Genomic DNA, 13,799 nt, shown 5'->3' on the forward strand with positions numbered 1-13,799 from the left:
GGTTAAGAGAGCAGCAGTATAAAAAAAAAGGAATCTAGGGCAGATGGTGATACATTAGCCAAGGGAAGGGGGAAAAAAGGAGGAACAGAGAAAAGACAAAGATAGAAATTTGGTGATAATCAGCCTATATGGTAATTGAGGCAGACATTTGCCCACTTGCACAGAACAGTATTTCTAAAATGTAAATCTGATCACTGTCACTGCCCTATTAAAATCTTTCAATGATTCTTTCCATTTCCTATAGACACGAAGAAGACTTCTGTACAGCAGAGAAGGCCCTTCACAATTTGGCTGCCAACTATCTCTTCTTCTCTGAGTACCTCCCTACTTATCCTAACCTCCTTGCAATTTCTTCATATGCTGTTTCCACAACCCAGAATGTAGTCCCATGGCCATTTCCTAGTTTTCCTAGACTTGGATCCAAGAAGGACTTCTTCTGTGAAGCCATTCCTCTAACCTAACCCCAAAGCAGTTAAGCACTACCTCTCCTGTACATGCCTCTGTATAGACCCTTTTTCAAACTTAAGGCTGAAAAGGGACAATTCAGTCTTTTAAATGCATGAGGAAATATATTCCTATGAGCATAAATATATTTTTTTAATATTTTAATAATTCTACAGTCAAGAAGAATCCATCAGTATATATTACAGTTCACCAACTTTACCAATAGTGTAATTGATATTTTCACATTTCTTTGTAATGCTCCAAAATATCAGTATTAGCTATTATCACACAATTAAGTGCTAATACACAAAATTTAAAAAAAAAAACAAGCAGCACTCTGTAAGAAATTTCCTAGACTATGCTAAATAAGCAACAAACCAAAATGTTATTGCGACTACTGAATTAAGTGGAAAATGTTTTAATTTGATTTTCATTTTTTTAAAGTATCTATAAAGAAAATCCTTCTCTAACTGGACAGATAATTTATAAAATATCCTGTGCTGAACTAGTAACCCAATTATCATTTACTCTCACTGATAAACCTATAAAAAGGGAAGCAAGCTAATAAAAAGCTATAGCAATATTTTCTAGAAAGTATTTTTTCTCCTGCAATTCTAATGAGATGTCAGTGTCTTAATTTTAAATAAGGAACACTTCCATTAATAACAAAGTTGTGATTTGAAAACAAACAGTAATTACGTGAAGCTTTTATTACACTGTATGCAACAGTGTGTGATTCTTTTTCTCAGATGCTATCAGAAAAATTCATTTAACTACCTAAGGCACGGTAATTGTAAACAACTCATTACTAATACTTTGATTCAGCTCCAAGGTACATGGCCACAGGCAATGCACACACAGCTTCCTGAGGTGGCTGTGAGAGGAAAGAAAACAGCTCCTCAGAGGCTAAAAGGTAAGAATGTTTTTTGACTCAAATTAAGAGTCAAAGCAATTCTGTAAAGGATGCAATAAATAGTTATATCAAGAAATGTTCTTTAGCTCAGAGAGTTAAATTCTGCCTTTTCTTCTTGAAGTCCTTAAAAGGACCTAAGCAGGTCTAAGGAATTACTGGTTGAACTTTGGGTATTTTCCACATGTCCTTTCCAGTAAACTGACTAATGTGGAAGATCTTTTGGACCTCTCAGGTTCCTCTCCAATCTCCCAGTCATGTTAGTCTGTCACTAAATGAATGGAGATAATATCCTGAAACTCATTCCCTAAAAGGAATGGCAAAAAAATTAATAAGCTCATGTTAGTAAACAGATTGGCAAGCATTACATAAAAGGTACTATATAAACACAGAGTATTATCATTTCCTCTTATAATCACTTGGTAAAGGTCCTTTTAACTTTGATCATCTGTGAATGTCCTACAACTAAGACCCCATTATAAGATATTTTTCTTCGAAGGAAATGGTAGGGCAATTCACATGCTCTGAGCTTAAAAAACTAAATTGATCATATCCTTCCTACTTGTTTATGTAGTTCAATAGAGACTGATTGCTTACTTAAAGACCACACAAGTTCTCAGAGAAAAAAATCACTATCTTTTTAGCACACAGAAATAGAACTAAAACTCATTTTCTCTTTTGTATAGCCAGCATTTTTAAATGGAGAAAAGCCTCAAAGAAATCTTCATACTTTAGCTGAAGGCTTTAAAAGTGAAGCATATTTAGAAGTGGAGGTTCATGCCTTTAAGCACTTTAAGACTGTTAGTTAAGTCAGGAGCCATGAATTCAGTACTTTGAGATGTCTGAATAAAATATAACTACCAAGGTTCCCACTTTTTTCCTAAGTATTTCACACTATTTATTGGCATCCCTGGGAAAGAAGAGTCACTTTTAAGCAAAACTCTGTTTTTAAAGATAGCTTCTTTGGTAAGCTAAGTTTAAAGTTTAATCATTAATAAGATTTTAATTTGAACACAGTGACACACACACATAATCAAACTACATCCTCTGTGTTTCTAAGATAGGATTTTTCAATGAAACAAATTAATATTGGAAATGAAAACTGCCTCTTTCCAAGGGGAAAGTTCTCTTCCTAGATTGTACATGAGATTCTCACTGTATGAGAGCAATTATTTAAAATAAGGAGGGCATGGGGCGCCTGGGTGGCGCAGTCGGTTAAGCGTCCGACTTCAGCCAGGTCACGATCTCGCGGTCCGTGAGTTCGAGCCCCGCGTCGGGCTCTGGGCTGATGGCTCGGAGCCTGGAGCCTGTTTCCGGTTCTGTGTCTCCCTCTCTCTCTGCCCCTCCCCCGTTCATGCTATGTCTCTCTCTGTCCCAAAAATAAATAAAAAACGTTGAAAAAAAAAAAAATTAAAATAAGGAGGGCAAATGGATCATCTATTAATACATACTCCATTCCTTTAACTCCCTAATAATTGATGTTGTCATGAAATATTCCAAAAACACCTTATAAATATATGCATGTTCTAAAATATATTACTTATACTCTAAATCCAGAAGTATAAGTAAAAATTATCCATTAACTAGGAGGGAAATAAAAAGCAATATGATAGAAAAGTTAAACAAAAAACTCTGGGTTAAAATATTTAAATATAAAATAAACTACTATATGTTCTTAAAGATTCTTTAGAAAACAGAAATTCCACCTTCCAGAATGACAAAGGTATCTTCATTATTAACAAATAAAATAAAGGTTTCACTTCATATTCACCTAATGAGTTAATATTTGCTCTTTGGAAAATATACATAGGAGATTTAAATCTCTTAGTAAAGAAAGAAGTAAATGCTTTGTAGAAAGAAGATGGAGGAAAATGAGGATCTTTACAAGGGAGTTCAGAGCCATCTAGTGGTTGTTAATAATATACTGGTTTTTTTATTTAGAAAATGAAATAAGGATATGTAGTCCTACAGCCATGTTCATGTATTTCAAATAATATAAGGTTTTTCTTGCACTTGTGAATGTTTCATCCTCTGCTTTAGTTTAATGATTCTAGGGACTGAAAACAGCATCAAACTCTCAACATTTTAAAAAATTAGTAACATATTACTGAAATAATACTCAAAATCCAGCAAATGATCTATCACATAAAAGGGCATTTATGATCTAAAACATGATTCACTGACAAATGCAGGTAGGCATTTGTCTTTTACAAGCTGTTGGTGCTTCTCTACATTAGATCATTACACACATGAAACTCCAAATGGCTAAAATTTTTAAACTCATGGCCTTTGAAAGGAGTTCTCTGCTAAACATGGTCATAGATGCACTGAGTTAGAAGACACCTTAAAAGGCCAACTAGCTCACTGCCAAAGCCTTCAGACAGTCAAAGCAGAATCTCTTTCAAAGCTAACAGAAAAGCTATTCTATACCGTTCTTCAATAATCTATTTCAATGATCCAAAGAACCCTGTCAAACAACTCTTTCCTACATCAAACTTCTGGCTTTCATGCTACAAATTAATTCTTACCTTTTTTATTCTTATCTTTTAATTCAATTCTTCCTACTATACCTTATTAACATAAACCTCTTCATATTCTTTTGTGTAAGCAGAGCACTTTAAATTTATGTCTATTGAATGTTATGTTGTGAGACTCAACCTATCCATCATTCCAATTTCTCTAGTTCCTTTTGAATCCTGGCTTGATCCAAAGTATTTGCTAGCTCTCCAGCATTATGTATTTCATAAACTTGATAGATATATTCTAATAGTCCAAGAACACTCTAAATTTATGTTATAGTTTTAAGAAATACTTGATCTTATCTGCCAGAATTAGCGTCTTCAGTGCAGCAACCCAGATTTTTCTTTTTTTTCAGTTCAGCTTGAACTTAAAATATAAAATGAATCAGAGGCACCTGGGTGGCTCAGTCAGTTAAGCATCTGACTTGATTTCAGCTGAGGTCATGATCTCATGGTTTGTGGGTTCGAGCCCCACCTTGGGCTCTGCACCGGCGGTGTAGAGCCTGCTCGGAATTCTGTCTCCCCCTCTCTCTCTGGCCTTCCCAGCCTGCACTCTCTCTCTCTCAATCTCAAAATAAATAAATAACCTTTTAAAAAAAATATGGGGCACCTGGGTGGCTCAGTCGGTTGAGTATCTGACTTCGACTTGGGTCATGATCCTGCGGTTCATGGGTTCGAGCCCCACATCAGGCTCTGTGCTGACAGCTTGGCGCGTGGAGCCTGCTTCAGATTCTGTGTCTCCCTCTCGCTCCACCCCATCCCTCTTGTGCTCTGTCTCTCTCTTTCAAAAATGAATACACATTTAAAATTTTTCACAAAAAAATAAGTAAGTAAGGGGCACCTGTGTGGCTCAGTCAGTTAAGCATCTGACTCTGAGCTCATGTCATGATCTCACTGTTTGTGGCTTCGAGCCCCACATCAGGCTCTGCACAGTCAGTGCAGGATTCTGCCTGGGATTCTGTCTCTCCCTCTCTCTGCCCCTTCCCTGATCGCTCTCTTTCTAAAAATAAATAAATAAACATACATGCATACATACATACATAAATGAATCAAACAAAACATTAAGCATTGCTTTGCACCCTTATTTCCACTTTTGGCCAAGAAAACATTTATGAAAGATAGCAGCTACTTAAAAATGTCCATTATTTGAACTGTTAGTTTCTGGAGCTTTTAATTTTTAGGCTATATAAAGCTACTTTTGTCTTAATTACCTCAGCTGACAAAAGACTGACAATGCTAATATTAAAAATGTGTTGCATTTTAAAAACCATTCAATATCAATTTGAACTCTGTTAAGCAGCATTAAAATTTAACAGGCACACAATTTACATTAGGAAGTAACAAAGTAAATTGCATGAAGCTAAAATATCTTTTCTACTTAATTATTCTCTGTCTCATAATATTCTTTTAAAGACTCACTTAGGCAACAATTCTTTCTCATTGAAAATAAATCCTTAAGTTGCTCACACAGTGTGAAGCACCACCTGCCTAATTACAAATGGGGAAGTGTACCTTTAAAGTGGACAGCTCTGGTGGTCACCATTTTAACCAAGTGATCAAACTTAGCATCACCAAGAGGGGGACAACCTATGTCATCGTGCCCCCTGACGTGATGCAATAAGTACACATCACTTATGTCACATTCTTGCCAAAAATGCTTAACCTAAATCTAAAAATGAGCGAGATAAATGTGGAACATTCTATGAGGTGCCTGGGTGGCTCTGTGGGTTAAGCGTCCGACTTTGGCTCAGGTCATGATCTCACAGTTTGTGGGTTGAGCAACGCATCGGGCTCTGTGCTGACATCTCAGAGCCTGGAGAACCTGCTTCAGATTCTGTATGTCTCTCTCTCTCTCTGCCCCTCCCCTCCTCACACTCTGTCTCAAAAATAAACATTAAAATTTTTTAACAAAAAAAATGTGGGACATTCTAGAAAACAGTAAGTTCAGGTACCTTAAAAAGCCATTTGTCATGAAAAACAAAAAGTTGTAGATTGAAAAAGACTAAAGAGGATCAGCAACAAAATGCAATATGTGAACCTTGCCTAGATCATCAATTTAAGAAAACAGCTATGAAAGACACTTTGAGAGAAACTGGAAAATTTTGTACATGGGACTGTATACCAGATGACATTACTGAATCACTGTTCACATTTTCAGGTAGGATAAAGGTATTATGGTTATGTAAGGAAAAGTTCTTATTTCTAGGAGATAAATGTTTAAGTATTTAGAGGTGGACACTCATGATTTCTTCAACTTACTTCCAAATGGCTCAGAAATATAGAATGTATATTTATGAATATCAGATACAGATACGCATTTCTGAATATAGGTATGTTCCTGTATTTCTGAACACAAAATATAGGCTCTATGTGTACATACAGATTCTATGTATATATGTACAAATGTATATGTGGGTAGGGGGAGAAAGCCAACGTGGCAAAATGTTAACCATTAAAGAATCTAAATGAGGAATATATGACATTTGAAATTTTTCAAGATAAAAAGTTGAAGGAAATAAGAAAAGAATACATACCATGGCAGTTCTAGACTTGATAAACCAGTCAAATCTAAACTGAGGAGCATTCCGTACACACTGTCTTAATTCTTCATACACGTTTTCTCTGTCAAAGCCCATTTTGTGTAACATACAAATCAAGAATCTATCTTCTTCCTCAGTATAGTTCTTTCCTTTGCTGGTTCCATACTGAATACGTAACTGATGAAATGGAGCCTTGTATCTTGCAATCTATAAATTTAAACAAAATAGTGATTTTAACTAAATGTGTAATAAGTCAAAACTAATCACTGTATCAATTAAAACAATCTAATAATAATTTTTAAATTATGAAATAAAGTACTTTGGCATCCAGGGCTTTCTTGATACTGATCCTTCGTTGAATTCTTGCTTCTCCACGTTCAATCTGAGCCATAATTTTCTCAATGTCTTGTAATTCATTGCAACGTTCCCAAAAGACAGCTGAAAAACACAATTATTACTTTTCAATAAATGTACTACCATCTTAAACAAATGAATGCAAGGAACTATAGAATAAAGAATTAACAGGGCATGATGTAGTAAACTTACACTGTTTAAAACTTAAGATTCAGATTCATCTGTATATGTGTATATGTTCAATTATTAAATACCCCTTTTTATTTAAAAGTAAGACCTTGGGGCACCTGCGTAGCTCAGTTAAAGCTTCCGATTTCGGCTCAGGTCATGATCTTGCAAACCAGTCCATTAGTTCAAGCCCCGTGTCGGGCTCTAGGCTGACAGCTCAGAGCCTGGATCCTGCTTTGGCTTACCTCCCTCTCACTGTGCCCCTCACTGGCTCACAGTCTGTGTCTCTCTCTCAAAAATAAACATTAAAAAATTTAAAACACCTCAACAAGAAGGTTTTAGGCTAGTGAATTTCTTTTCATGAAATATTACAGAATTTTTAATTATCAATCTCAAATGACTATAATTTTTAAAGACACTACAGACACTAATTTAAGCTATGATTTCATTCAAACATGATATAAAAGGGACCAAACACATAAAGTGAAACAGGAGAGAGGTAGCCATATAAACTTAGAGAACACAGCTTCCTAGCAAGAAAAAACAAAAACAAAACCCATTATCAACTCAAACTTGTTACGAAGCAGCAATTTATTACCGAAACTTGTTAAATTTATTTATCTTGAGAGAGAGCAAAAGAGAGTGCATGCATGTGAGAGAGAGAGGGAGAGAGAGATTCCCGAGCAGGTTCCGTGCTGTCAGCACAGAGCCCAATGTAGGGCTTGATCTCATGAACCCAGAGATCATGACCTGAGCTGAAACCAAGAGTCGAACTCTTGAGAGCCACCTAAGCGCCACTCTTACCAAAACTCTTATTTCACTTTTGGAACCACTCACTAAACTTACAATATTTCCAACAACCTGTACCCTGTTTTCTAAACTTACCTGAAATAGTCTTTTCTCTTAAAAACAAAACAAAAAAACACAAAGTCACCCAAATTTTATATATGATCTAAATAATCTGGCTGTATTAGGTCACATCTTATGACTTCAGTGGAGGGTATTTTAATGTTTGTTTGTTTATGTTAGAGAGAGAGAGAGAGAGAGAGAGAGAGAGACAGAGAGAGAGAGAGAATATCCCAACCAGGCCATGTGCTGTCAGTGCAGAGCCTGATGCAGGGTTAAATCCCATGACCATGAGATCATGACCTGAGCCAAAATCAAGAGATGGATGCTCAACCGACTGAGCCACCCAGGTGCCCCAGTGAAAGGCCTTTTAATGGCATACTCTACATTCTCAAATTTTTCATTTTTAGAGCCTATCACAAAAGGAATGTCAGTGCTCTCTGATTTTTATTTGCGGGGGGGGGGGGGCTTCAATAACAAACATTTATTTCTCACAGTTATGGAGGCTGAGAAGTCCCAAGATCAAGGTGCTGGAAGATTCCAAGTCCAGTGAGAGCCCACACCCTGGTTCATAGATGACGGTCTTCCCAATGTGTCCTCACATGCTGGAAAGGGCAAGGGAGCTCTCTGGGGTCTCTTTTATAAGGGCACTAATCCCATTCGTGAGTACTCCACCCTTATGACCTAATCACCTCCCAACCCTACCTGCTAATACCATCACACTGAGGGTTAGGATCTCAATATCTAAATTTGAGGGGGAAACATTCAACCTATAGCACACAATCTGAACATTAGTGGGCCATTTTCTTCTTTGCGCTGGACGTTAACCACCCATCTCAGCATCACAAAAGAAACTGTCACTCTCTGGTTTTTATAAGCACCTTTGTTCATTTATTCATCTCTCTTATTCATTCAGCACACAAATGCCTGCTATGTAGGAGATACGAACAGCCAATTATATACACTTCTTTTATTGCAACCAACTACATGAAACCATTCCAATCTCCCCATCCTGTGACATGGCCCCAATTTAACCGTGCTGAGCCAGTCCTGCCACCGGGCTTGGTGTCAAATGTGAGAGAACATCTGATATGGTATCTTTCTGAATCACTTCTTTTCTTGCAATTTCATAAACATTGATGCTATTTTGAAGAAAATTCTACTTTGGAAAATCTCTCCACACAAAATCTCTCTTATATTCTTTTCATTAGAATGAAAATGCTGTTAGAATTTCTCATCTATTTTTACCCTTTCTAAGCCCCCAAATGCTGTAAACTTATGTGATAAAGCTTACAAGTAATAGTAATGCTATACTGGAATCAAGTAAAAGGAAGTTCATAAATTTCGTATTATATGAAGTAAAAGCTCAATATAATCAGCCTCTAAATTCCTTGTTAATCACCAGAAACCCTCTCTGATTTCCAAAAGAAAAAGTGTCTTTTCTCTTATTAAACCTGGATTTCTTCAAGCACTAACAGTACAGATAAATTAAAAGCTGTTCCTAGCTTATATTAATTTTTGGTATATTTATTAGTATCCTCTCCCAGCTATTTTTCATGGCAAAAACACAGAATTTCAACTGTTAAAGCCACGTAGGCTTTGAGGGGTTAGCACAGAAACCAAACCTACTTTGCAATATTGTTTCTAGAAGGGAAAAAAATGCTCTAGATTCTAAACAGCTGATACTCAGACTAAATTTGAAAGTTCAACCTATTTGTAAGTAAGAAAATTCCTGTTCTACATATAGAAAACTTGCTAGAGATAATTACCTATTTTTACTAAGATTTCTTTCAGAAACCTGAGGTTGCATGTGCTGCGACACGGGCATTCATATTAACTCTATATGCTTCAAGACCAAAGACACAGCTAAGTAAGGGAGAGGATTCCAGAACCAATCAAAAGATTTATTGTAGGGGGGATCTGGGTGGCTCAGTAGGTTGAGCATCTGACTTCGACTCAGGTCTTGATCTTGTAGTTTGTGGGTTCGAGCCACATGTTGGGCTCTGTGCTGACAGCTCAGAGCCTGGAGCCTGCTTTGCATTCTCTCTCTCTCTCTCTCTCTCTCTCTCTCTCTCTCTCAAAAATGAATAAACATTAAAAAATTTCTTTTAATTAAAAAAATTTAAAAATTAAAAATAATTCTAGCAGTCTTTTTAGATCTATTCCAGCTTGCCTCAAGTTAATGGAATCCACATGACCTGTCTGGAGCTGATTAGAACTCTAAGGGTGTTTGAGGACCTAAATTCCCTGAGAAGAATCTTCTACTTCAAAGATGTCCTAGAAAGACACAAATTCAATCTTCTGAACCTCAAGTCTCAGATCTGAATTGCCCATAAGAGGATCAAATTCCAGAGATGGGTAAATGGGAAACTCATTTTGTCAATGCTCATTCAACAGCTACCCTTGTTTCGTTAGGACTTTACTTGGCTTGATAAGCTAACTGCTAAAGACAATAGCGGCCTGTTTAGGTAAATCTTACAATCTTATCGTGGAAATACAATTACATTTTATACTGTTACCTACACTTTATGCTTAATAGTTTAAAAGATCTCTGAATAATGATACAATTAAATTGATACTAAAGAATGAATAAGGTTACAATTAAACACTATGTTTAAAGTTATACACAAACCTGAATACTCCATGACCTCTTCAGGTGATTTGCCCTCCACCTCTCGAGCTATATTATCAATGTCATCTCTTCCATACTTCTCATTAGCTTTAATAAACTGGTTAAAATCTCGCTTAGTCCAGTTTGTGAATCCCTGTGAACAAAATATTAAGCATCATCAACAGAGGTTAAATTAGCAAATCCATTTATCCATTTATTATTCTACATGTTTTTTACAATGATACATTAAAAACAGTTTGAAAGACTTAAAATGCTCCTCCTTATAAAATCCCAGGGTATTTTTGGAATCAGAAGTTGAGTGTTATAAAAATAACTGATTTTCTATCATGAAGAGATATACTTCTAAGTACTACAAATGGATTTATACTTCCAAGATATTGTGTAGTTTTTAATTCCGTATTGTATAGATGCCTACATTAAAATACAAATGCACTGATATAAAAATGCTAATATAAAAAAGAAGTCCTTTATATTTCAGTGCTTCAACAGTTTTTTTTCAGATCTGTTCCCATGTAAATTAAGAAAGGAATGTGGTTGCATTAAATCCAAAAAACTTAGAGGGAAAAATAAGAATGCAGAAAATATTTCACACTCTTTATAGCATTCCAAATTACAGGTGACCCTTGGGTTTGTTTTTTTGGTTTTTTGGTTTTTTGATGAATACAGTGCACCACTATAAGTGTATCTTCTCTTCCTTATGATCTACTTAATGACATTTTCTCTTCTCTAGCTTACTTTATTGTAAGAATACAGTATGTAATACATGTAACATGAAAAGTATGTGTTAATCTGCTATTTATGTTAGCAGTAAGGCTTCCAGTAAACAGTAGGCTATTAGTAGATAAGCTTTGGGGGAGTCAAAATTACAGGAAATTTTTCAGCTTCATGGGGGGTCAGCATCCCTAACTCCCACATTGTTCAAGGGCCAACTGTACTGTGAATAAATAATTTCTATTCAAAATTGTATTCATAAAATAGAATCTGTATAAACAGAATATGACTGGTCCCACTCAATTTCCTTATTAAAAGATTGAACAGTTTAATCACTGTTTTAAATCTCTGGTATTATTAGCATGTCTGTGAAATCACAAAACCAAGAATTTGTTTTCTACTCCTTATTTCCCAACCCATAAAAATGTGATATCCCTGGCAGTTCAAAACTCTATCCCTAGCTTTTAGTTGATGAAGATTTCAGGTGACCCCACATTTTGTTTCTTTGCCGTGATTTTTTATTAAGATTAATTATTTAAGGCACCAGAGAAAGATGTTTAAAGATGAATTCAACTACTAGGGAGGAACAAAAAAAAATTGACTTTACTTCTAGTTACAAACTAAAGCAATTTCTCAGTTGAAATGTGTATTCACAATATACTGTACATTCACCATATACTACAAGCCAAGTAGTATTCTAAGACCAGAACTTTACTTTTGTGTTCAGGAAATAAATTGTGCAAATACAACATGAATATTTAAATGTTTTATTTTATTCTGTGGTAAGTCCTAATATTCAGCCAAAGCAATTACACTGTCAAACTAAACTTTATGACTTCCAGGCATTTGGCTGCAAAACTTATGATTATACTTTGCAAAAATTCATTCAGTAAAGTTACACATCATAACAAAGATCTATATAATAAGATAAAAATACAAAACTATCTTTCAATAATTAATGTGGCCAACTTTCCTAGCACTGTGCTTTGCATATTTTTCAAAAGAACTTGTTGAATAAATAAATCTTGCTAGCAACTTTCTATATACTAAGGTGGTACCATCCAGTACATTTGTTTATCTTGCAAGGGTCTTTTACACTGTAACTTTTTTTATCTTCTACAGATTATTTGTGTATTACTTCTACACTCATAAAACTCATTAAACCAACAATGACCAGAAAGCATTAATATTTTGTTCAAATGAAAATGTTCCCTATTTAAAACTATTAGCTTTTAATTATACAATAATCACATTACAGGTTCAGAAATCTCTCATTGTTATATGAAAGTCCTTTCCAAGAAAGGATAAAAAGCATTTTGAGAATTATGAAATTATTGTAATAAAATATTAGTAGAGTACAATTTCAGAGGACAGTTCACAAAAATGAAATAAATTTAAACTTTGAAGAAAATGCTCGTAATTACTGTCTACCAAGCTTCGTATGTGTATTAACTGACTTTAGTATAATTGCTAAAATATGTCTTCTTAGTAATAACTGACACTTATATTTTCATTTATGTATTCTCTATATACTATATACTATATATTTCCAAATGCATGTATTCTACAAATGGGATAAAAAAAGAGGAATATCTGATCCAAATGTATGTTTACAAAATAGCCCTGAGTGTTGCTGATGTGTCTAATCAGCCCATACAATAAAAGGTAAATGTGATCTGTTTTTTTCTTTTTCTACTAGTTAATGAAGAAGCACTTCAGCCACTTAAAATATTTTACTTGTGTGAGAAGTTTTTCTTTTTCTTCAGTCTCTTCTGGTGTAAGAGGTTCAGCTCCATCAATCTTTTTTTGCTCCTCTCTTTGAGCCACAGCTGGATTGGGGATATCAGGATTCCTTGGGACCTATAAATAAAGAGATGAATTTTAATTAAACTGTTGAGAAAAATTAATTAAGGGTATATATACATGTATCAATCTTAGAGTTATTTCAACAGTAAACAATATAAAGCCATACCAGAATGATACGGGATCCTCTCCACGTTCTTACTACAATGCTATTACCAAAATAAAAACCATTTTTAAATGTGCCATGTGGTATTTTAGAGTTACACCCACAGCTAAATGCCACATTATATTCTAGATTTATTTATAACTGTGGAACAAAATACATCCTTGTAATATTGTAATATATGGTGGTAACAATAATACCATCAGGCCAACACTAACATTATACAATAAAATTTCCAGCCCAGAAGAAACAAAAAGTTTGGCAGTACAAAAAGAACTCATACACACCTGGCAATATAGACCAGGGTAGAGAAGTGCAATGCACTCAATGCTCTGATCACTTCAAAATGCAAAAAGAAAGGAATGATTTTACTGCCTGCCAGGGCATGGAAAGGGAGAGCAACTTCACATAAAATGCCAAGACTGGAAGAAGTGACAGGATAATGAAGAACCCAAACTCTACACTCTACATATATACAGAATACATGTAAGAGGGAAAGGGTGGTGGAGTATGCGAACAGCTGTGATGCAATCAGCAGTCAAGAGAAAAAGATAAAGTAGCAGTGACCAACAGAAATTCTAGTGTTCAGGATACAGAGTTACAGATACACTGATAACTAAGAAGAGAGTTCAAGTCCAAAAGAGTGGGGACAGAAGCTCAGCTCTCCAAGGAAGCAAGCAATCAGCCAGGCACCTGTATCTCAAAACTG

At 35.3% G+C, this 13,799-nt stretch overlaps 1 protein-coding gene across 10 annotated transcripts in view; it reads right to left on the reverse strand.

Annotated features, from left to right (window-relative positions):
- SMARCA1 (SWI/SNF related, matrix associated, actin dependent regulator of chromatin, subfamily a, member 1) overlaps positions 1–13,799 on the reverse strand; it is a 279,079-nt gene that overhangs the window by 214,283 nt on the left and 50,997 nt on the right. For all 10 annotated transcript variants that reach the window (XR_009257261.1, XR_009257260.1, XM_058714167.1 and 7 more), the window contains 4 exons: positions 12,862–12,984; positions 10,414–10,546; positions 6,733–6,851; positions 6,408–6,620 (listed from right to left, as the gene is read on the reverse strand). Coding sequence is in view for 8 of the 10 variants with exons in the window: in XM_058714167.1 (XP_058570150.1) it covers positions 6,408–6,620; positions 6,733–6,851; positions 10,414–10,546; positions 12,862–12,984 (588 nt within the window). In the remaining 2 variants the exon portion in view is untranslated. The remainder of the gene's footprint in view (positions 1–6,407; positions 6,621–6,732; positions 6,852–10,413; positions 10,547–12,861; positions 12,985–13,799) is intronic.

This window comes from Neofelis nebulosa, chromosome X (genome assembly GCF_028018385.1).
Source record: "Neofelis nebulosa isolate mNeoNeb1 chromosome X, mNeoNeb1.pri, whole genome shotgun sequence".
NCBI lineage: Eukaryota > Metazoa > Chordata > Mammalia > Carnivora > Felidae > Neofelis > Neofelis nebulosa.